We start from the raw sequence: 22,739 nt of genomic DNA on the forward strand, positions 1-22,739 counted from the left end.
CTCCCCAAAGGGTCGTCTGGCACCATGAAGTGATCACCGACAAATGTGTACTGAAGGAGTCTGCAGAGGCATCACGTCATACCATCGGAATACCATTCGAATTAGTATAAAAGCCCTTTCAGTTTCCATACAACAGAACAGTGAATTCAGACATGCCTGTGTACTGGCCTACACATTCTGTACCTCTTTTTGATGATATCCCTCCATACATGGGACTCGTCCAGGAGGTCTCTCAGGTTGTCATTAGTTACAATGATGCCGTCTGATTCCTGTGCAAGACGCAGCATAAACCTAACACACAAGCGCAAAGTCAGGTAAGTCAAAGCACCATCGGTGTAAAATAATTCTTTCTCTCTGTAACATCACGGACACACAACATTTCTATAGTCGAGTGTGTGTACCTGTCATCGTAGGAGCTGATCCTCTTGCCCTGGACTTCCCTTGAGGGGGTGTACGAAAGCAGACCTAGCTGCTGCAGGTCAGCCAGATAGTGCTGCTCTGAGGGTAGACATAAACAACACAACATGTTTTGTCTTCTCACACATTCACACACTCACATGTATGTATTCACACAAAATCACAGCACAAGGTTCCAATTAAAACAGAGGGAGAGAGATTGGTTTGCTTTTTCTAATCTGCCCCCGAAAATCGATACATTTTTGAGCAATCCCACTGACAGACAGGCGGACAGGGGGACAAAGCAACATGGGCGAACACACAGCCTCCTATTACAATACTATATGGAGGCACAGGGATGAAAACTACACAAACATTCACAAACCTTTAATTCTGGTGTCACTCTTCTGCCTCCACTGTGGCAAAAAGGTGGTGATGCGTCGATGTCCTCGATCCCAGAAATGCTGGACAGCCAAAGCGATTCCTCGACAGGAGAAGAACTGGCCCAGTCCGTGACTGAGGAACACATCGAAAATTGTATGAAGCCGTTTACTACACCTCTACTATCTGTTTAACACTGAGAATAAGGGTGGTTAGCACCTCATGGCCACATTGCTCCCGTCAATGATTATCATCCTTAATTTCGGGTCAACAGGCTTGTCGGTGAGCTTGAGGTCAAAAGGCGTCTGTAGGCCCTCAAGAAAACGCTGCTCCCCTGTCACCACCACTCCTGATGAACTGGATGGGAACCCCTGTCCTTCCTTCCCTCTGGTTGGGGTCAAGTCACTGCCGTATCGGCGTTGAGGCTCAAGGAAGTTGTGTGCTGCACCTTCGTAGGCATGTTTTAGGGGTTGCTCAGGCTGGAAATGCGGCTTTGGGGCATTATTGTAGGATGAAAGTTTTTGTTTTGGGGTGTTGGTGAATTGAGTCGATAGGCTGGTAGCGTACGTTTGGCTGGCTTGTTTGGGGGGTTGAAAATTGGTATATGGTATATCTTGAGGTGAGGGAAACATGGTCAGGGGTGGCCCTCTGATTTCAGAGAGGGTGGTTTGGTTTGGAGTGTGTGATTCAGTAGGTTGGTTTTGCTTTGACTTTGAGGCGTAGTCACTTGTTGACAGTTGTGACACCCATGGGAACAAATCTGGTTCTGCAGCAGGTATACATGTCTCCATCTTATCTTCAGGAATGAAAAGCTGATCTGACAACTCATTCCCTCTTCTTCTTTCACCCTCTGTTGCCCCAGATCTTCGTACCTCCATCTGCGGCACTTCGTCGTCGACCTCTCTCGGCCCTACCCTCATCACATCATTCTGATGGCATTCTGGTTCTCTAGTGCCTTCTTGCTGCAATTTAAGGAGGAGCTGGCGAGTGGATAGATCAGGCAACATGCTGTAGACCTCGGCTACTTTCTCCTCTGTGTACCCACAACTGGCTGCAGCTTTCTTTACCACTCCCAGAACAAAGTCTTCCTCATTCACTCCCTCTTTCACCGCTGCACTACCTTTGTCCTCAAAGTCTTTTGTGCTTCCTTCCGCTTGTGCTTCCTGAAGTTCTCTCACCAGGTTTCTGACAGTCTCTTCTCTTCCTGTCCCTACCGTTTCTTCACCATCTTTATGTTCTGTTTCACAGGGTCCAGTCCAGTCCAGTTCTCTCTGCTGTCGGTCACTACAATCCTGTTCCTGCTGAATCAGGTCCAATATCTGCGATGCCTCTTTAGGTCCTGTTCGAGCAAGGACTCGCTTTACTACATTCTCTGTGTATCCCATCGCTGTGAAGAACTTCAAAAGGAGCCGAAACTCCTTCTTGGTACCCACTGACAACAATAACTCCTCTTCTTCCTCTTCCACCTCTTCCTCCTGAATCTGTAATGTTCCCACTTGCTCTGGCTGTCCCTCTGCTCCCACTTCCTGTGGGGAATGCACCCATCTTTCCTCTGAACCCTCTGCCCACCTCTGGGCCATGGGAGAGGGGGAAGAAGGGTGTAAAAATGTGTCCTTGGCTGCAGCGTCCTTTCCAGGAACTACAGTATTCACATCAACCTGCCTATCAGTCCTGTTGGAATGTCCTGGGTCCCACCTAGACTCAGATTCTCCATCTAATATGGCTTCAGTATTTCTCTTCAGCGTGGGGCCAGATCCAAGTCCAGATTCTTTCACCAAATCCAGCAGAACTTCCTTCACCATCCATGGTAGAACCAGAAGGTCAAGGATGTGCCTGTCCTCCCATTTCTCCACCAGACATTTGAAGGCCCGCCGTGAATCCAGGGACTCGCCAGGGCCTTTCTCCCCAATTTCTGTGCGTAGGGTCTGAGAGCCCTCATACCTCTCTACCAGATCTGTAATAATGGAGTAGGCTCGCACCACAGGCTCTGTCAGACCTGAAACCAGCAGGAACCCTGGGGAGCCAACCTGGTTTTATAGGGGAAAAAAAGTGACATCACATATGTGTAAGAAGTAAAAAAAAACTGGTTGTTGACTGTCAAACAAACTTCCTCCTTTGTTTTTAATGGAACAATAAATCAAACTTCATCATCATTACAATTTCCTATGGCTTGTGAGAGAGATAAGGAATTCCAGCCATGTGATACATTATGGTTAAATTCTTTCATAATTATTATAATTATTTCCTAAGAGGTGTAACACATTGATGTCACACCTCTGATGATGTAAACGATGGAATTGGCTAATGTTGTCTTGTGAGAATAAGAAGAATTAAGCCCAAGAAATCCCATTATTAGTCAATATGGTTGTTACATAGTTACATTTTGAGTTAAATATAGAGGCAATATAGCAGAATAGAATGGAAGTCATGACTTGTGACATATAACAATGAAGATACACAGCATATGGCCGTCACAATACAATAGAATAGGTGTCCATATCACTCCTCATATTGGACGACTATTTTCAATCATCATGACTTAAGAGTAAAAGCTCAACTCTTTGTTTTCTATTTTAACAATACTCACCACTATTTGTGCTGAGGTGGTTTTGATAAGGCAGTCCCTGAACAGCCCCCTGGATCCACAGAAGACACAGTGAAGGGCCCCAGGATAGGAAACCTCCTGCTGCTGCTCCTGATTCACAACTCCTTTCACAAACAACTAAGAGAGAGGAATATTATATTTTATGAAATTAAAGTACACAGCAATTCAATTCAATTCAATTCAATTTCATTAGTATAGACACAAGGCACTTTTCACATAAAGCAGGTCTAGACTGTACACTCTATCAATTGGAATTGGATGTACCAATATTACTGGTATATTACGATTATGTTTTGTTATTACATGTTGAAATGAAAAGCAGCAGGAGTAATAGTAGTAGTAGTAATAATCCCAGTGGTTGCATGATTAAAACAGTAACATGGTTAGAGGCGGTAGACTAGCAGCAATTCCATTAGTAACAGGCTGTAAGTAAATTAAATTTTACAATTAATCATTAATACATTTATAAATAAATATAAAAGCATGTTGTCTGCCTAGAGGGAGATTTTGTGGTTTACTTATTTGTGAGTCTTTATATGTATTCCTTTCATAGTAATGTCTAATTACCGATTACTGATTGCTATTGCATTTTTTTTATTCATCAACGTGCCTTCGTCTTTGGGCTGTTGGAAGATATTGTTTTAGCCAAGGAAATGTCTCAACACTAGAACAACAATGCCATACAAAACAGGTGGAAAGAAAATTATTACTTTTGCAGCTTTCACATTATTGCTCGGCCCTCTCATTCTCAGCCATATCTGCCCGTTGTTGTGGGGCAAATCGTCTGCCCCAATCCCAAAGGCCACCCTGAAGATCCGCTCCACAGAGCTATGGAGGGAGGACAGAGATCCTCGAAGCATCCCAGCACAGGCAAACTCATCGCCCACCTCCTGTCCTCCACCTTCGTCGCCATCACTCCTCTCACTTTCCATCTCTTCTACTCAGATTGGCAGGAGACAGTGGAACATACTGCACAGAGACACACAAAATATAGGTATTATCTGTTAAAATATGGTCTCAGATATGTGTGATGTAGATGTCATTCATTTCAATGGGGTATGTTGCCAGCTATTCCTCAAAACTATAATATTGTAAGAACAAGTTACATGTTTTACTGCATGACTGAATAACGAAGTTTTGACTTCACAAAAGCTTTTATTCTCAATACAGCTTCAAAAATGGTCTAATTCTTTTTTTTTAAATAATAAAGATTGCCAATCAAAGGGCCACTATTAAGCCCAAAATTGCCAATATTCACAGGGTGTGATTCTTTCATTTTAAATTCCGTATTCATTTCTACATTAAACTACAGCAGAGGGCTAAAAAGTAAAATCTAAAAAAAAATCTAAAAAACTACACTGAAAACTGAGGGACAAAACCTAGAAACAACATGAAAAAGGTAAACTACAAAAATCTAGAGAATTACTCCCTATTTGATTGACGTGTGTCCCATTTCTGATTTTACTGTTCGACCTTCGACCCTGTGTGTTTACTGACTTTCACAACCCAGTTCTTCATTGGGTTTGGCAAAGGTTTATTTTACTGTGCAGCTAATATGTGTAAAATAAAAGCCAAACTCCATGAAAAGTAAAACTGCAAACATGGCTTTGGACTCTAAACATTGCTGTACATGGTTGAATACTTCCAACAATATTTACTTAGGCCTACACCTTACATCTCCCTTTACAATGACACCATTCCCCCCATTAAAAACTGTTAAACCTGCGGGTTACTCGCCGTGACAAAAGCACAGCGAAGAAAATGTATTAGCAGTGTGTAATGTGAATCGAACGACTAATGTAAATAAACGGATAGGCTAAGTGTGATTGAGATTTGGGCAAATACAACAAGCCAAATCAGATAGCCTCCCTTCGTAACGCAGGGAGGTTATTCCATCAACCTTAGTCGATGTTATTTTAAGGCAAACACACGGCAGAAAGTCGTAGATCTGTGCGTTTCTTACGTGATGTCGATCAGTCAGCGCCTTTTACGTTTCCTCCTCGGTTACGTTTACGCACGGAGACGTAGGGGAGTCTTCCGCAATCACACGATCACAAGACGAACTAAATAAGCGTTGTGTGCCCCCCACCGCAAGAAAAAGGTCGACGCCGGGGCCGGGATGTGACCGAGGCGAGCGTTGCTACTGACCGAAGCAGGGTGCGTGATCGTGGGCATAAACGCGGTCCCGTCGCCCGTGGAAAGCCCGGAGACAGAAACGAAACTAAACTCAAGGAAAGCACACGGCGCTATCAGCGAGCCAAGAGGGCGGATACTTCTCGTAGTTAGTCTTCAAAACAAACCATACTATTCCATTACTATTTCCAAATGCGCTCTGAACACATATATCCGAACACTCTGTGTCATTCACGCATTGTTATTGTTATTTTCTGGCACTGTTTCACACAAGTGCTGAAAGTAGTCCACTGTTACATTTTTCAAAAATATTCCGGATTGAATTTGTATTTATATTTCCACGCGTTCCCTAAAAATATAGCTGAATAAAATAAAGTTTAAATGTAATTGTTATGACTATTTTAGAGTCAGAGACAAACAGGCGGAAGGGGAATAAGGGGAATTCCAATGACGTCATGAGCCTTTCCCCTGTTTCTTCTATTTGTCTGCTCTGAGAATGACGGGACACATCGGGGCAGGGTGGGGGCTGTTTACCCCTCTCTCATCGCTCATTCCACAGTGTTTCCACAGCTTTAGAATGCAGAAATGCCGTGTCTTACTCAATGGCGTAGTTTTACACACAGACAACTGCCTTTCAATCAGATTTGACATTATATTGCCTGCTAAGAGTTTGCTGAGTAAGGGTTCGAAGTGTCGTAAGTGGTTAATGTCAAAAAGTGTCATACAGCACTTCTTGGGGGAAGTCCAGTAAACAGCGATTGTTATGCACAGACTTAGAAACTTTCCCTTAGATGTTCGTTAACAAGACAACAACAACCACAAAACAAACAAAAAATAGTCAAAGTCAAATGTATTTTTTAAAATTTTGTTAAGATATTAATGTTGTCTTTGAATATATTCAATAAATTATTACATTGTTATTATACCATGCATGGATTTATATAATTATTACTTATTTTTATTTAATTTAATTGTTTTATTTATTCATTTGACTTGGTGACTGTTATTAGTTACTGGCAGATATTAGGGGAGAACATCTCCCTGCTGGAACGTTTCCCACTTTCACCTGTGTGATGTTTCAGTGTCAAAGTACAGTCAGTGCAGTACACCATGGTTTCATATACATATTTACAATGTTTACAACCTTTACGAGGGCTCTTTCCAGCCTCATAAAGATGTGTTTTCTATTGCCTTCTATGTGTCATCTTCTGGCACTGATTAGGCTGATTATTTGCCAGAGATGTGGCAATGTTGTCCACATCAAAGTTGTGGAACAGGAATGACAGGATATGACAGGAAATTTGTACTTTAACCAGCTTAAGACAAAGAAAAACTGTATATACAAAACATAAACATAAACATATGTATGTATACATACAAAAACATAAAGATTTGCCATAATACATCTACATTAAAGCATTAGACTGAAACTCACTCAGACATTCAGATAAACAGTAATAGAACTGGAAATTGGCTATAAAAAAACTTGCCTGTGCGCTGTGCAGTCAAGAAGCAGAAGTATAACAGCAGCTCATGGGAAGGATCCGGGCTGCACTGTTTCACTTCCGCTTCGCCCAATGCGACTGAGATACAGATACAGGCACAAAGGGGTTACATTGTCATTTACCTTCACTGGCAGTGTTGAACGATGAGGAAGAAGAGCTTACCACTATAGGTGAGTGGATCCCCCTTTTTAAAATAACAAAACAACCACAACCTAAAGATTTAAAAGTTAAAAGTTCTTTAAATATCAAGATCATGGGAGTATTTTCACACTTTGTTGTGGCAGAGGTTTACATATGTATATCAGCGTACAAAATCTGTTGTGTGTAAAGCATAAGTCTTAACAGGAGGCCAAAACTTCAACAACAACACCTCTTTAACATGATCAAGATAGAAAGTGAAAGTGTGAAACTTTACAAAGTATTTATGAAGCGACTTGTGTGTTCTGTTGTGTGTCTTGTGTGTCCGATTCATAATTTCCATTCTGCGTTGAATAGCCCGAAGAGAAATGCTTCTGGGTGTGTGTGTATGTGTGTGCTTGTGTTTGAATTTTGTTTTATGTTTATAATCATGGTGACTGCTCAGACAAAGGGCCTGGTAAATCGTACAAAATGTGACCACACTACCCTTTGCTCTGTGCTGGATAAACAGTTATTGTGTATATATGGATATGGATATAGATGTATGCAGTTGAAAAACACACACACATATATACAAGGCCATAAGTCATGTATATAAGTATTTCTATATTATTATAAATATTATATATAAGGTCATAAATTAAGTGGATGTAGTCATAAATAGATTACGTCTATAAATATTACTAGTAATAATAATATACTAACATAAAATATACCCAAAGGAAACCCTAACCTATAACCCTAACCTGTGTAATCATACAGTATTTGTATGAAACGAACCAATCAAAAGTGATGTAGAGCTCAAGGGTTAACAGGAAGTGAATGCGAGAAAGGAAAAACGGCAAAAAGGAAGGGGAGGGATAAAGAAGACACTAGAAGAAGGAGTTATGGGAAAGAGGTGAGCCGCTGCCTGTTAATCAGCAGTTAAGAGTGTAAAGAAATACGTCACCCGCGTACTTATTTTGCGTGTGAGTGCTGTAATTATGTGAGCGCACAACCCGTGAACTTACAACTTGATTCTTTGAGACTTTTTTGACACTTGGACGAGGAGAGACGCTGTAGTTTGTATGTTCGCTGCGCAAGTTGAACTCGAAATCGTCGGAGCAAGACCTAGGAGACGATAAGAGAGAGAGAGAGAGAGAGAGAGATTTCTTGGTGTGTGTATTTAAGTATATTGAAGATGGAAATTAGGTTAAACGTCAGGAGAACCCCGCCGCATAAGTAACCCCGCCTCCAGCTCAAGTAATATAAATACATTTCATGAGTCCATGACCTAAGTGTCGTCACCATGGTAACACTTTCCAGAAATGGGAGCTCCAGTGTATTCATTGTGGTTCTGTGTGTTTGGCTGTTAGTAAATCATGGCACTGACCAGCAGTCCGGCTCGAACGATGATAGACGACTGCAGCCTGCAGAGCTATAAGATCATTGGCTCAGGGGGGTTCGGACGAATCTACAAAGCCAGACATCTCCAGTGGTGCTGCGATGTGGCCATCAAACTGCTTCACCGTGATGACGGGTAAATAGGCAGACACATTCCTGAATGAATACAGCTTAGGGCCCTGTAACACTTGTAAATTTGTCGTTGTCCCGCTCTCGCAGGTCCAGTAAGTCCCTGCTGCGTGAGGTCAACATGATGCAACAGGCAAGTAACCCATGCGTCATCCAGGTCCTCGGGGTCTACAGGGGTAAGCTGCTGAGCGGTGGATCCTCTGAATGCCTCGGACTCGTCATGGAGTTCATGGAGAAAGGATCACTTGCCTCCCTACAGGTAACCGACCGGCTCAAGTCCAACTACCTATACATTACATTACATATATTACGATCATTTGGCAGAGGCTTTTATCCAAAGCGACTTACATTACATTTTATTACCACCCTTCGCAGAGGGGGGAGCAATTGAGGGTTCGGTGGGGTTTCGGCACCTCGGCAGGGACTCGAACCGGCAACCCCCCGGTTCTTAAGCGGAAGCTCTACCCACTCGACTTCTGCCTCCCATGTTTCCTCCTATGTTTCCTACCTGCCAACCTACCTACTATTTACTAACCTTCATACCTACTAACCAGCCTACCCACCTACTACTTGATCTACCTGCTCATCTATCTAGTTACTACCAATATTATCAACCAATGAAACAAAATGTGTAGTAATTGAAGTCAAACAGCATTTTTAATGGTACCAGGAAACCTTACGTGGACCTCCACCATGGGCCCTGGCCTTCAGACTGGCTCACCAAGTGGCTCTGGGTATAAACTTCCTCCACACTCAAACCCCCGCTGTGCTCCACCTGGACCTGAAGCCCAGCAACGTGCTCCTGGACTCCAGCCTCAATGCCAAGGTGAGTTCCAGGCTTTTGGGGGGAACAATTATCTGCTCCTTTTGAAGACATGTAGAGTAGTTTGTGTTCTTTCTTAGCTGAGATCTTAATCAAAGTTCCTCTCAGACAACTGATAATTTCCAAGTCTGTACGACTTTTCTCTGAGACTGGGTTCATGCTCACCACCAGCTAAGATCTGTCAACAAAGAGATATTTGAGATCTGTTTGTGAAGTGAATCAGAGTGAGCTGTCCACTTACCTGCAGCCTCGACATACTAGACAGCTTTCCCATCACAGTGTTCCCATCCTAACCATTCCTCTCCATGTCCTGTGCGCCTCTCCAGCTTACAGATTTTGGCCTTTCAAGGTTTTACCAAAGTGGCACGCGGGGATCCAAGGACAGCCACGATGAAGGTGGAACATTTAGCTACATGCCACCGGAAGCCTTGGACTCATCATCACCATACAAACCAACCAAAGCCTCTGACATCTACAGGTACTGGAAGAGCACCGGTCCAGCTTTGTCAAAGCTGTGGTGTGTCCGTAGTCATAGAGGGATTTTGTGTGTACCGTGGCACTTCATGGTGCTCATTGTATGTTCTAATGACACCTGTTACTTCCCTGTTTCACATGTACTGACGGTGACTCTATTTTTAGTGCTTCTAAAACACAATGAACAGATCAAAACGAACACACTGCCAACCACTGTAATCAGGGTGTGTTGCTTAAAGGAGGTGATCAGGTTTCTCTCCCTCTTCCTTCCAGCTATGGTATACTCCTGTGGTCCATCGTTACAGGCAAACAACCATATGAAAGTAAGCGAGCCGTCTCTGTCTTTAAGCTTTCATCGATGTGGCTCTAAGACTGTGACCAAGTCTTCTTCTGCTGCAGATGTGCCCTCCACCTTAGTACGGGTGTGCATCCCCAATGGCGACAGGCCGTTGCTGGAGGACATCAGGGGCGGTGCAGCGGACCGGCAACCTCTGGTGGAGCTCATGCAGAGATGCTGGCTGGCCACGGCCACCCAAAGGCCCTGCTCCTATGGTGAGGAATCCCCTCCACTCAGCATTCCTTCTACGAATAAGATCTGAAATGATGACTTTTTAATCTTTTTACCTCCCTTTTGTTTTGTTTGCAGAGTGCACGTCTGAGACTGAGAAACTATATAAGTTACACAAACCCTCCATCAGCCATGCTGTGCATGAAGTTTTGGTAAAGCTGGTAATTATCAGATGAATCCTTGGACACACACATGAAAAACTTTGAACAAGACACAGCAGATCCCATATCACTGCCTCACTCGCTCCCTCTCGCTCACTTTCTCTTCCTCTTTTTAGGACCCAAAAGGGGTGACAATGGTCCCTGGCAGCCTGCCTCAGGGTAACTCCAAATGCCTTTATCACCAGCCAGTTATCAAGAGCTGCTTTCATTTGATGTATGTGATTCTTCTCGTCTTCTTTGCACACATTTCACGGCGTCTTTTCCTTCTGCAGCAACTCTGGGAATTGCAGCCGCACGCAACCTCACAGGCCGACCGCCACTCCAGGTAAGATTCAGGACAGATTTTTCCTTTAGATTTTATTATATTATAGACCGTCTCCAAATTCCACAATAGTGCCAATCATTGCATGATAAAGCAAGCAAGCAAGTTCTTGACTTAACCACAATTTATGACTCACAGGAACCAGAGCGACAGACAACCAGACCTTTAACTCTTGTGTCTCAGGACCAAAGTTCCACAAAGTTCCATCATAGAGACAAAACAGACGGGCTGAGAATGAAAGGTAAAACAGGAAGTGTGTGTTGAAACCGCTAAAGAAGAGAAATGTGTTTTTCTATCACGGCGCAGTCAAACTCTCTCCTGTCTTTATGTTTGGTGACGTTTCAGGTCAACCACCAGCCAGACCGGTGAATGCCTGCAGCGATCACGCCCGCTCCTCATCAGAGACGAAACCTGAAGCGGCTAAAGCTGAAGACAAAAGACCAAGGGCGTCCCCAGCGCCACACCTGCTGCCCCCATACCAGGTGGGTCAGTCGTGAGGTGAAATTTGACAATATCATGACATAAACAAAACGGCAAAAATGCACAAAATCTCTCTTTTGTGTTTTTCACCGTGCAGCGTCAGTCTTCCAGCCCGGGGAATGTGCAGCCTTATCCTCACCAGTCCCCCCTTAGCATCTCCCTCACCAACGTCGTCGGATTTCAGTATGGAAACAATAACTACATGCACGTAGACAGGAGACGGCATTTGACAGCACCATCTAGTGTTAATCGCTCAGGGAGTTTCAAGGATAAAGCTGGACGGATCGCCTGAGCTGACGGCGTTCTCTTATTTCCTCTCACTCTCGCCCTGAGTCATCCTTTATTGCACAACGGGAAGGTTGTGACAGACTGTATGAAAGCTTTTGTGCTATGTTTCTGCTCCTATCTCCTGTGTTTGACTTGTAATTGTGTCGGTGCTAATTCTATGAAAAATATTCAGCCTGTTGGCAAAAGCTCACCATCGCCTCACTTTTGCCCAGTCAGCAACGTGTGTATTCGAGCCAAGTGTAGCCATGTGGTTTGGCTGCGATCGACAAGTATTCACAGTCGGCTCACTATCGCGTGCCAGAAATAATTGAAATGCAGGAATGACGATTAATCAAACCAGAATTTCACCGTTTGTTTTAGAATTAGGCGCTAGAGGCGAATGAGTGGTCAAATCTGTATTTCTCAGGGTCAGTGATAATCTGCCAACTTGTCTCAGGGTCACACTCACACTCCGTTAGATATTCTAACATACAATCTAGTGTGATCCTTATGTGAAAAAATGTCCGAACACTATTATGCGTCATTGTGATTGTAACGTCTCCCCCCCCCAAAAAAAAATTGTCTAATTTCTGTTTTTCTGGAATCATGACAGTCAAAGCTTTATCACCTGGTGTGAAAGGCAGACAGATGTGGATGATCCCTCCAATTAAAGAGGACAGCGGTGCCATAATGTGCAATAATTGTATTCATTGCAATACATGACTTAAAAATGACGTTAGACAGGGGGAGACCTCTACAGAAACTGGCCACTAGAGAGCAGCAGACACATGAAAACAGCATTATGTCTAGTTCAATTGTCTTATTGTGTTTATTTTATTTTATTCTTCATTGCTTCACAAGGGAGTGTGTGTGTGAACAACTGCTTGTTCTGTTTTTATGCTGTATTTTGACTAGACAATTAATTATTTGCAGGAAGTTGTTGATTCAGGCCTGATGGTATTTATATCTGTGTGAATGATTAGAATTACATTTTTATATTTGGAAAAATATGTGTGAACATATGTGTGTTCTGCATCCATTCTGTTTCTGTTCTGTTTTTAATTTAAATCTTTTCTGTCTGGTCCATCGTTAAAAACCCAGGGTTAGACTCAAACAGCAGAAGTATGCCTGCTTGTCAAGTTCTCTTTGACTTCAACTTTGTCAGGTAAGTATTGGGTGAAGTGATCATATAGACTACAGACTATGTATACTGTACTGAGTCACTATACTGTGACTATAAAGTGTATGTTTGTATACATGTAATGTGGCTTTGGTGCTTTTTAAAGACTTTACTCAATTCCAAATGTCTCACGTGCATATTTGCAACTAGCTAAATTACAAATATGACTGAAAGGTTAAGGGTGGTGCGACATGAACATAGAGTTTCTGTACAGCAGGGGGCGGCGCTCTCTTTCTGAAGTTTTCCCCTGTGTTACATTCAATCGAAACCAATGGCTCTTGCCTCTGTCAGGAAAAGATTCATGTCATGCATCACATTTATGAGAGCAATCGTTAAATAAAGTAGCAAAATCTGTGTCCATCTACAACAGCACCATATTCATCATGTATTTATTTTGGGACCAAAGTCTTCATATTGTTTTGTACTCCAAAGTGCAAACACAGGCCTCCGCTGTGCATCGGGGCGTTGTGACTAATCGGTTATGACGGTCAGGTGTGATCCCTGCAGGCTCCTGGCACCGGCTCCCTTCCTTGTCCACCAATGCTCCATCTGTCACTAGATCCACCGCAGCGAGCCGTGCCGTCACTATGCGTCACCAGGGAAAACAAACTCACACAGGATAGATGAAGCGTTTATTCTGTCACAAAAGCTACAAAATAGACACTTAGGAATCATATTCACATGATGGAAGTGTGTGAGAAAAGGATAAAAGATGGCATATGGGTGCTTCATTGATGAAAATCTTGAATCCCAGAATGCACCTCTCAGGACGCAGCAGGGAAGCTTGCTATTTTCAGCGCACCCGTCTGTTTGCAGTAGCAGGATGGGATGATTTATAGAGTGCATGCAAAGTTAGCAGAGGGGCTTTGGGGGCCTTAATGCTGTCAGCATGAGGCGAGGACACGCAGGAAAGGCGTCCTTGTCAGAGTAATGAGCAGACCTGAGAGGAAAAAGTTTACTGTATGCGGGACAACGACCTAGATAAGATTCACACATCAACACATAAACGAAACGCCAATGTCAGTTGGTGAGCCACAAATTCTGCTTTTTGTTCTATTCTTTGTTCCGACATAAAGGACACAAACAAGGTTCACTGCAACAGAAATGCATTTCAGAAAACAAATCAATAGTTTACAATTTCAGTGCAGAACCTTTTACCTGTGAAACTACCAAAATGGCTCAATCCTCCACTTATTCTACTTCAGAATAAATGGAGTTCCTCATGGACAGACATCGTCCTTATATCCACTCGGTTGTAAGAGATGTATTTTATTTGTAACCGTCACTGTCATCCTTATTGACAAATATTTCATGCAACAACGCAAAATCAGGCGGCGGAAGCAGGCAGAGACGATACATCACTGTCTTATTAGTCAAAGAATATAGACTCAGCCGTAAAAGTGCAATAGAAATGGAAATCACATTCAGGGTTATGTGGTGCAAAGTGAATCTTAAGCTTCACTTTGCACTTTGAAATACAGTTTCAGTGTAAGCTTGTTTTCTGTCTCACATATTTATGTATTTCCCCCTTCTCCTTCTTTGCTTCTTCCTCATTGTTCATGCCGAACAAAAACTTTTTTTACCTTTTTACAAATTGTCTGTTACATTCCTGTCTGGGAATGTTCAGATCGGGCCAGAAGACGTCCTGTGGAATGTTCCTGGGACCAAATCCTATGAGGGGGCTGAAAAGTGAGACTTTACCCAATACCCATCTTCCTTAAATAAAAACCCTGTCTCTGCAAGTTCTCTATGACAAGAACATTGTAACACCAGAGAGGGTAAGAACTTCCCCTTCCCCCTCTTCCCTTCCTTCTCTTCCGTCCCTTCATCCCTACACCTGCTGTCTCCCATCCTACAGGGGGAACACCAGAAATCCAGAGAAGGTGGAGTACTTCCATCCTCCCATCAGGTTGCCCCTCTCCAGTTTTAGGTAGGCCTTGTCCCCTCGCTCCATGGTGATCAGTCCAGCGTTGGTGGCGGCCTCCCTGGTCACATCCTGGTCGCCGGCGAAGGCCGAGATCACTGGCCAGCTGTTAAGAACCAAGCTCACCTGGCAAAGTACGGCAAACAAATCAAGTGGGACAGTTGGGGATTTTATTGCTGTCCGAATTGATATTGTCACCTACGATCTGAAACATCTAATCATTTAAATTGTATTCTAGGACGGCGCTCTTACCTGTATGGTCTGTCGGTTGTAGACTTTGACCACGTGAAAACTGAAGCTGTAGACTCCTTTTCTGGGAGCAACGAAGATGCTCCTCGCCGGATCAAAATGGCTGCCGACATTAACCAGGATCTGCAAAGCAAAAGTTAACTAGTGTCAGGCTGCAATCTTGCTTCGCTGTGTCTCATCTTTAACACAGACAATAGACAATGGATGGTGTGGTGCCAAGGGTGCACTGGCAGGACAGACGGCAACTTGTTTGACAGGTTAAGACAGCAACCAGGAATGAGGTAGTAGTGTGTCATGAAGTGTCAAAGCCTACCTGGTCGAAGTAGATGGTCATGGTTCGGTTGCTCATCTCCGAGGGCTCGTGGTTGGTATTGCGGATGGCCGAGAACGCCACCCGCCCCGTCCCCGACCTCACCGACATGCCCAGAGCGTTCCCAGAAGGCTCGGCGGTGGGGGTGGAGTCGCACACCACCAGGCACTTTCCCTCCAGCACGATTGGCTCCGTTTCGTTCTGGCACACGGCCTGCTGGACGACAAGAAGCAGTCCGAGCAAGAGGGCGGGGCCGGAGCCACGGTAGGGCGAATGCGGAGAAGCCGGACAAGGCATAGTTCCAAATACACTGTTTTGGGGCTTGGTTGACGTTAACTCCACACAAATCCTCCAAGATACTGAAATGTGTATTTTCCCCGGTGATCTCACTTTAGCAGCAGTGACATAATATCACCTTGGAGAAACGCATCAGACAAAGGTTCCTTAGGTATCGTGGGCCATAGAAATATGTAAGTAATCCCCAAGGCAAGATGAAGTTTATGTACGTTTGTGACACAGATCCAAACTGATTGGCAGGTGGTTAATCTTTGTGACCTGTTTGGCAAAAAAGGAGAACATATTTGCACCATCACACACAGCGACATCAATATAGTGCACTTAAGTACAAGAGTGAGTGTTGAACTTAACTACAATACTTTACGTAAGTATTTAGAATTTATTCTACGTCATACGTCTAGCCATATAGAACCACAATGCACCTGATCTGCCTGTAGACGTGAACATGTGAAAAGTCCCTTTTCGATGCAACAGAAATTTGAAGAAGAAGAGGAAGAGGAGGAGGAGAGCTGGTGAGGTAACGCTTTGGCGAGGGAGGAGGCCGACGTGTATGGAGCCAGCTGGACTCGAGAGGGCGAGAGGAGGGGGGGGGAGGAGGGGAGGGGGGGTTATGGCGGACTCTCATAATCCCACCGCCGCGATACCATCTGTGGGTAAACACTCCCAATCGCTCCCTGCCCTCTTGCCTCTCCTGTCTAATCAACGTCTATTGCATTCCTTTACACACACACACACACACACAAAGAAACAAAGAAAGGAAGAAAAAACAAAAAAAACAAACAAAGAAACACACAGACACAGACACAGACACAGACACACACACACACACACACACACACACACACACACACACACACACACACACACACACACACACTTTAATCTACTAACTCAAACTTTTCCAACCTTATTTCCGCATCACACACACACACACACACACACACACACACACACACACACACACACACACACACACACACACACACACACAGTGGCTCTACGAATGTATCGTGCTATCGCAAATGTTGCTCACATTGAAAGTCAACACAATTTACTGCATGAGAGGATCAGTGTCATTCTCAGAATGCAGTTTTGGATGCAGTAAGAAGCGAGAGGTAACAGCAACTTGCAACCAAAATAGAAATGTACAAATATCCTGCAGAAGAAGAAAAAATATACACTCACCTCTCTTTTGTTCTACAGCGACAGGCACTAATCGGGCATCCCAAGAGCCTGACTCCCCCTCATCTACAGCTTTATCGCTCTCTCTCCCTCCCCCCCCTTTCTCTCTCCTTCCCTCTCTCTGTCTCTGCCTGTCTCTCTCTCTCTCTTCCTCTCTCTCTCTCTCTCTTCCTCTCTCTCCCTCTCTCTCTCTTCCTCTTTCTCTCTTTCTCTCTCTGTGTCCTCTTTTGCTCCCTACCTCCTCCCTCTCTCCCTCTCTCCCTCTCTCTCTCTCTCTCTCTCTCTCTGGGAGCCCCTGCGTTTGAGCAGACATTTAATCACATCTCGAGTGGTGTGGTCCTTTTGTCCCCCCAAATAAACAGATTGCACAGCTGAAATCATCCCAAACGCGCTGGTGTAAGCGCTTCAACAAGGCGTGTTTGCAGATCTCATTTAAAGGCTTTTGAAGAAAATATCATCTCAAATTACAATCTAAATGTTGCTAATGCTCATGTAAAAGCAGTTTTATGTTGACAAAAGAAGGAACGAAAGGTTAAAGGTTTTCTGCTCCACAAGTTTATTGACAAAGTGGCAACTCATACAACTCAAGTAAGACATTTCTCTTAAGCTTTACATTTAGATTCCTAAAAAAAAAGAACAAAATGAAAATGAATTCTTAATTTGATTCTTTAAATAAAAAAATAAAAAAAATACACACACAATTCTTCATTGCGTTTAATTATTTGCACCATAGTACACAGTTCATCTTAAATTCCCATCAAACGTAACCTTCCAGGGGGTTTTCCTGTATGACCTCCTCTTTGACCCCTCGCTCAATGGGACAGATCACCAACGGGCCCGTGTTCTTCCCGTTGTCATGGACACAGGGGTTAAAGTAGGGGTAGATGGCCTCAGTGAATTCACATCCGCTGTAAGTGTAAATGTGACTCTTTGCCTCAGCGTCGTAGAAGGAGATCACTCCCTTCTCATAGTCAAGGAAGACGCCCACTCTCTGGGGTGTGTGCTGCAGGTGGAGGGGAGTGGAGGGGCCCGTGCAGGCGCTCAGGTTGCCGCCTTTACGGCGGCAGATGGCCCAGTAGCCGCAGTCGGGACGCACGGTGATGGCTCCCTTCCTGCTGATGGACTCCTTTGCCACGCCCAGGTCCCAGTCTGTTTTGTCCCCCACCTGGAATGCAATGAACAGTTTGAGTTGTTTCATTTTCATATTAGAGAGAAATGAATGGTCTGTGAAAACTGTGTTAAGTTAAATATTTAAGTTAATTTCTTCTTTACCTGAACCTCCCAGTAGTGCTGCTCACCGGTGAAGCCTTGCTTACCCAAGATGCACGGGCATGCGTCAAACCTGAGGGGTTCGTAGGGCACAGTGGTCCTCCTCAGCTGGGAGCTCACCTACGAATCACCATCATCCTTACAGTTACAATCCATACCATCAAGGTATCTACTAATACAGTATGTACATAATATCCTACATTTTCCTTTCAAGATTCTCACTTCAGATTCAACACAAAACATAAACTCCACTTCCATTCCCCCACAAATTTTACTTAACGATTAATCACATCATTGTCATCTAACTCTCCTCACATACAGTCGATGAGGGACAAACGCGCTCTAACACGCTCACCATGCTGCTGTCACAAACCCAAACCAGAGAGAGAGAGAGAGAGAGAGAGAAGGACAAACACACACACACACACACACACACACACACACACACACATACACACACAACCACACATATATATAACACACACATATATATGTTTATTACACACCTCCTTTTTGTCTGCAGACAGGACCAGCCAGCCTGAGGCAGTTGCGGGATCCAGAGAGACTTCGGCCGCGTACTGTTTCATCCTGTCTGCTTCTGGAAAAGGCAGAGGTAAAAAATGTTTCTGTCAAATTCCACCGTAATGTTTTATATGTTTAAGGTTCGTCTAACAAAGCGACAGATGCTGACCTTCCACGGACAATTCCCTCTCAAGTTCTTGGCAGATGCCCACCAGCTTTGAGACGGTTCTCCTCACCGTCCCCAAGCAGTTGTCTGTCCGGGCTCTGACCTCGCTCCAGTCTTTGGGGGGCGGGAGCGAATTGAGGGAGACGAAGCACTGAAGCAGAAAAGGAAACATCTTGCTAAGCATTTTGTCCGTGAATATAAACGGTTGCGTTCTGAAAAGCACAAACCGGTTGAGGTGCGGACTAACCTGCAGGAGGTGTAGATGGTTCTCGGTGTGCTCCAGGTGCTGCAGCTCGTCGTTTCTCCTCCGCATGTCATCGATCTCCTGCATCAACTCGTCGACGAGGTCCTCAGCTCTCTTCTCAGCCACCCTCTGCCTCTCCCCGAGCCCCTCCAAGAGCTCGTTGCGGTGTCTCTCGACGGCTTGGATCAGCGTGGAACAAGTCTGGAGGCCGCACTCAATCTCCTTCTCTGTGGTTTTCTGTCCGAGCAAGTTCAGAGTCATTAACCCTCGAGCCTGCACCCAGCATTTCTAATTTGTAATTCAACATTTGCGTAAAACCCACCTTGCTGATCTCGATTGAATTTTTGATTTCCTCCACTCTCTTCAGTCTGGTCTGAATCATCTGTTGGACGCCTGACTTTGTGGCACTAAAGTGAGTCTGCAAAGGGTAAAAAGTCAGAAACTGTGAATCTGGTGGCTCATTCTAGGTGAAGGGGAGAAACGAACAAAAGAAACCTCACCTTGACCTTGTGGCTCAGTTTCTCAATGGGGACGGTCTCGTGCCTTTTGTGTTCTTTCTGCGCACACTGAACGCACAGAGGCGTCTGGTCTCTGTTGCAGAACATCACCAGGGGTTGTTTGTGTTTCCTGCAGAGGTTCCTGGTGGGGAAGGTGACCGGATCTATCAGCCAGTGTCTCCTCAGGACCGGGGCCCTCTGATGGGATATGGCGTGGGTTTCACAGTAAGAAGCCTGGCACACGAGACACGACTTGACTGCCGGTAACTTGTTTCCACAGCAGACGTCGCAGGCAATGTCACCCGGGTTGCCAGCTTGTGTTTGGGAAGGCTGCTCGGTCTCTGGAGACCAATCCTCCTGGTCATTGTCCTCTTGTTTTGACCTGCATTGCGTTAACATTTCAAAGCATAAATCAGTTTAGTGAAAGTCAGACAGAAATTCAAGAATAATATTGAGTACATTTTTATGACTTGTATTTGAACTTTTCTGAATTTTCTTATATCTTTGCAATCATCTGAAAGTACCAACTTGAACCTGGTAAAACTGCAAAAGTGCACAAACACAACACACCTCCTGTGACAGTCCACGATTATGGACAATGTCTTGTTGGTGCGGAGAGCTGGCCGATGGCTGAACGTCTCCTTGCAGAGCGGACACCTTGGTGTTACCATGGTATCCCAGTAGGAGACAATGCACTTCAGGCAGAAGTTGTGCCCGCAAGGGATGGAGACGGGCTTCTTGTAGGTGTCCAGGCATATGCAGCAACGTAACTGCTCCACTGATAGCACGACAGCCATGTTGCTAGAATGTGTCAAATTGAACCGCTTGAAACCTCTTGCAGTTTTGCAGGAGCGTCAGTGTATCTTACCTATGTGGTGACTGGTCTGATCTGATACTGTAGAGCCAGCCCAGGCAGTATTTCTCATTTTGCTTGCAGTTAAGCCCCTCCTACATTTTTCAGGTATTTCTAGTCCAAGCTTGGACTACTCAGCCAAAGCGTGAGGCAATCAGTGCATGTGTGCACCCTGAAAGGTGCATCCAGGGCAAGAAAACATTTACAAACCCACTAAAACGTCCTGATTTAAGTCACTGACGCACACACACAAAAGTCCTGATTTTATCATTCCCCGCTCCTGCAAATTGCAAATTGACCTGGTGTGTCAACTTTGAGGACAATGCTCACATTGTGAAAGGGCGAGGACCCAGGTGGCTTAGTGAAGGAGGTGACACAAGATCATCCCATGCAGTATTCAGTTACTCAGACAGGTCACAACAACTCACGTGTTGCAACTCACTCACTCAACTCACTCAACTCCTGTTCCATCCAAATTAAAATGAGGGTTCAGTGTAGATCTGATCAGATAAGAGTTGCAGAAAAGACTTGATATTAGATGTAGGGATATAATTCACATGACATGTAGAGACACTAAATGCAGGAACAGTTCATTGTATTGAAGGATCAAACGTGTAGATCAACATTCTTGTCAACCGACATCAGATAGTAGTATTTTCTGAGAAATGAGCCAGCTCCAGTTTCACTTCAGAGTAAATGGTCCTCAACTAAAAGGACTCAGACTGACTGTCTCTCACAACCTAGATATTTTTATAATTGCGCTCAAAAGAAAAAGATTTAACTTAGATTGTTATAATTTAAAAGTTAAAAGTTAAAAGTTAAAAGTTAATAGCACATAATTGAAGGGTCCACAAGACAGGTGCCTGAATGAAAGATGAGAAGAGGAGTTGCAGTATGTGCAGGGTGGACAGAGGCAGAGGTGGGCTGTGAGAAAACACCCGTGTTTCGGAGCTGCTTTTGCTACCTCGGGATGCCACAGTTTGCGGTCGTGTTGCGAAAAAATGAATTTCAATTTGTAGCGACAAATTTGACAGGAGAACGTCTGGGCAGTGGAGTGCCAATGAGCTAAAACATACAGGTAAACCAACAAGAAAATTGTTTTGTATAGCCCAATATCACATACAATGTCTCAAAGGGCTTTACAGACCCACAACATCAGGAAAATTCCACCCTCAGCTCAAGGACAAGGAAACACGACCACAACCATGTCTGTGTTTGTGACAACAGATGGTCGGAAAAGTGCAAGAGCAAACTGACTGTACAAATCTGTGTTCATTCACAAAATCATCACAAATTAATTTATTAGTCATTTCCACTATTCAACTATACCTGCCATTGGTGACACATTTTGGAAAGTCACAACTTCCACTTTCTTCTGCAATTACATGATTAAACTGTTTTGTTTAATTGAGCCTATTGAGGGATGCTCGGAACTGATGAAGCAATCCTTCCCTCATTTCATCATGTGAAACCTGTCAGGTAATCTCAAGGTGAGCCAGCGTGAGAAGAGGATTGATTCTAAACATGCATGTGGAACAAATACATATTACGGGGATTTGTCTCCGTCTTCGGCTTGTGGCACACCCAGGAGTGAATGCTTTCATTCTCGGCTGAGAGAGAACCTTCATATACTTTATGCTATTTGACATCATCTGTTTGCTGTTAAACATTTTGAGCGATAAGTACGTAACCGGCGAAACGCAATGTTGTGTAAATTTGACCCATGCTGACCTCTCTCACACTCCCGACGCTCAAAACTTGATCAACATCTATATAAGCATTGCAATCGTCTTGAGGAATGCCATGCCCTCTTTGATTCCATTATTGTCGGCCTAGTTCAGGTTTTTATGTCTTTTGTCAGTGTTTCCAATACTAAAGGCCATCTTAGTGGGATTACACGAGAGAAGCAAACAAAGGCCAGAACCTGTATTTCTGATGTGTCATGCTGAATTGATGCTCTTGTTGATGAGATCAGTGGAAAGATATTTAGTGGGAATCCAGTAGGTGAAGCATTGTTAGGAGATCCTGATTGCACAAGCAAGAAAATTATTGCATTGTGAAATCGTGGACAGGTGTTGAAACTGAACATGAAAAAGAACATACTGTCACATTAAACAGAAACAAAAAAAACTTGTAAAACTTGTGTTAATTTGATTCCAGTCAATCACAGTAACTATAAAAGGATTTGACAATGGCAACAACAACAGGGTTTTGCTTTTAGATTAGCATTACAAACACACATTTTCTATATAACTACTTTGTGCTATTTATTAGCATTGTG

The 22,739-nt window shown here is 44.0% G+C and overlaps 4 protein-coding genes across 9 annotated transcripts in view; 1 reads left to right on the forward strand and 3 right to left on the reverse strand.

Annotated features, from left to right (window-relative positions):
* Positions 1–7,185, reverse strand: part of khnyn (KH and NYN domain containing) — an 8,027-nt gene extending 842 nt beyond the window's left edge. The window contains exons 1-8 of one of the 2 annotated variants that reach the window (XM_076162430.1): positions 7,006–7,185; positions 4,093–4,351; positions 3,365–3,499; positions 997–2,804; positions 782–912; positions 402–498; positions 184–291; positions 1–60 (exon numbers count right to left, since the gene is read on the reverse strand). The exon at positions 1–60 is cut by the window's left edge and continues 42 nt beyond it. In XM_076162430.1, coding sequence (XP_076018545.1) covers positions 1–60; positions 184–291; positions 402–498; positions 782–912; positions 997–2,804; positions 3,365–3,499; positions 4,093–4,314 — 2,561 coding nt within the window. In that variant the 5' untranslated portion in view covers positions 4,315–4,351; positions 7,006–7,185. Of the gene's footprint in view, positions 61–183; positions 292–401; positions 499–781; positions 913–996; positions 2,805–3,364; positions 3,500–4,092; positions 4,352–5,345; positions 5,880–7,005 lie in introns of those variants that run through there. The other variant, XM_076162429.1, reaches the window with a different exon arrangement.
* Positions 7,088–13,062, forward strand: ripk3 (receptor-interacting serine-threonine kinase 3). 3 transcript variants are annotated; one of them, XM_076162431.1, is made up of 13 exons: positions 7,088–7,190; positions 8,514–8,677; positions 8,761–8,929; positions 9,341–9,496; positions 9,820–9,971; positions 10,241–10,290; positions 10,367–10,519; positions 10,614–10,696; positions 10,813–10,855; positions 10,969–11,021; positions 11,157–11,259; positions 11,364–11,500; positions 11,596–13,062. In XM_076162431.1, exons 2-13 carry the CDS (start codon positions 8,520–8,522, stop codon positions 11,788–11,790), a joined length of 1,452 nt encoding a protein of 483 aa, XP_076018546.1. In that variant the 5' UTR covers positions 7,088–7,190; positions 8,514–8,519; the 3' UTR covers positions 11,791–13,062. The 3 variants fall into 3 exon arrangements, with proteins under 3 accessions (XP_076018546.1, XP_076018547.1, XP_076018548.1); XM_076162432.1 differs by lacking the exon at positions 7,088–7,190 and adding an exon at positions 7,964–8,056; XM_076162433.1 differs by lacking the exon at positions 7,088–7,190 and adding an exon at positions 8,092–8,313.
* Positions 13,063–13,560: 498 nt separating this feature from the next.
* On the reverse strand, positions 13,561–17,418 carry LOC143010282 (cerebellin-1). 3 transcript variants are annotated; one of them, XM_076162540.1, is made up of 4 exons: positions 16,911–17,418; positions 15,432–15,843; positions 15,122–15,241; positions 13,561–14,995 (listed from the first exon to the last, which is right to left on the reverse strand). In XM_076162540.1, the coding sequence occupies exons 2-4, from the start codon at positions 15,723–15,725 to the stop codon at positions 14,798–14,800; spliced, it is 612 nt and encodes a 203-aa protein (XP_076018655.1). In that variant the 5' UTR covers positions 15,726–15,843; positions 16,911–17,418; the 3' UTR covers positions 13,561–14,797. The 3 variants fall into 3 exon arrangements, with proteins under 3 accessions (XP_076018655.1, XP_076018653.1, XP_076018654.1); XM_076162538.1 differs by having other exon boundaries at positions 15,432–15,983; XM_076162539.1 differs by lacking the exon at positions 16,911–17,418 and adding an exon at positions 16,148–16,270 and having other exon boundaries at positions 15,432–15,983.
* A 21-nt stretch (positions 17,419–17,439) lies between these two features.
* On the reverse strand, positions 17,440–20,499 carry LOC143010283 (E3 ubiquitin-protein ligase TRIM39-like). Its single transcript, XM_076162542.1, has 8 exons — positions 20,176–20,499; positions 19,609–19,987; positions 19,431–19,526; positions 19,112–19,345; positions 18,868–19,015; positions 18,683–18,774; positions 18,180–18,296; positions 17,440–18,072 (listed from the first exon to the last, which is right to left on the reverse strand). Exons 1-8 carry the CDS (start codon positions 20,400–20,402, stop codon positions 17,665–17,667), a joined length of 1,701 nt encoding a protein of 566 aa, XP_076018657.1. The 5' UTR covers positions 20,403–20,499; the 3' UTR covers positions 17,440–17,664.
* Positions 20,500–22,739: the final 2,240 nt, after the last annotated feature.

Source organism: Genypterus blacodes, unplaced genomic scaffold (genome assembly GCF_046128005.1).
Source record: "Genypterus blacodes isolate CSIRO-AG114 ecotype Tasmania unplaced genomic scaffold, CSIRO-AGI_Gbla_v1 ptg000122l_1, whole genome shotgun sequence".
Taxonomy (NCBI): Eukaryota; Metazoa; Chordata; class Actinopteri; order Ophidiiformes; family Ophidiidae; genus Genypterus; species Genypterus blacodes.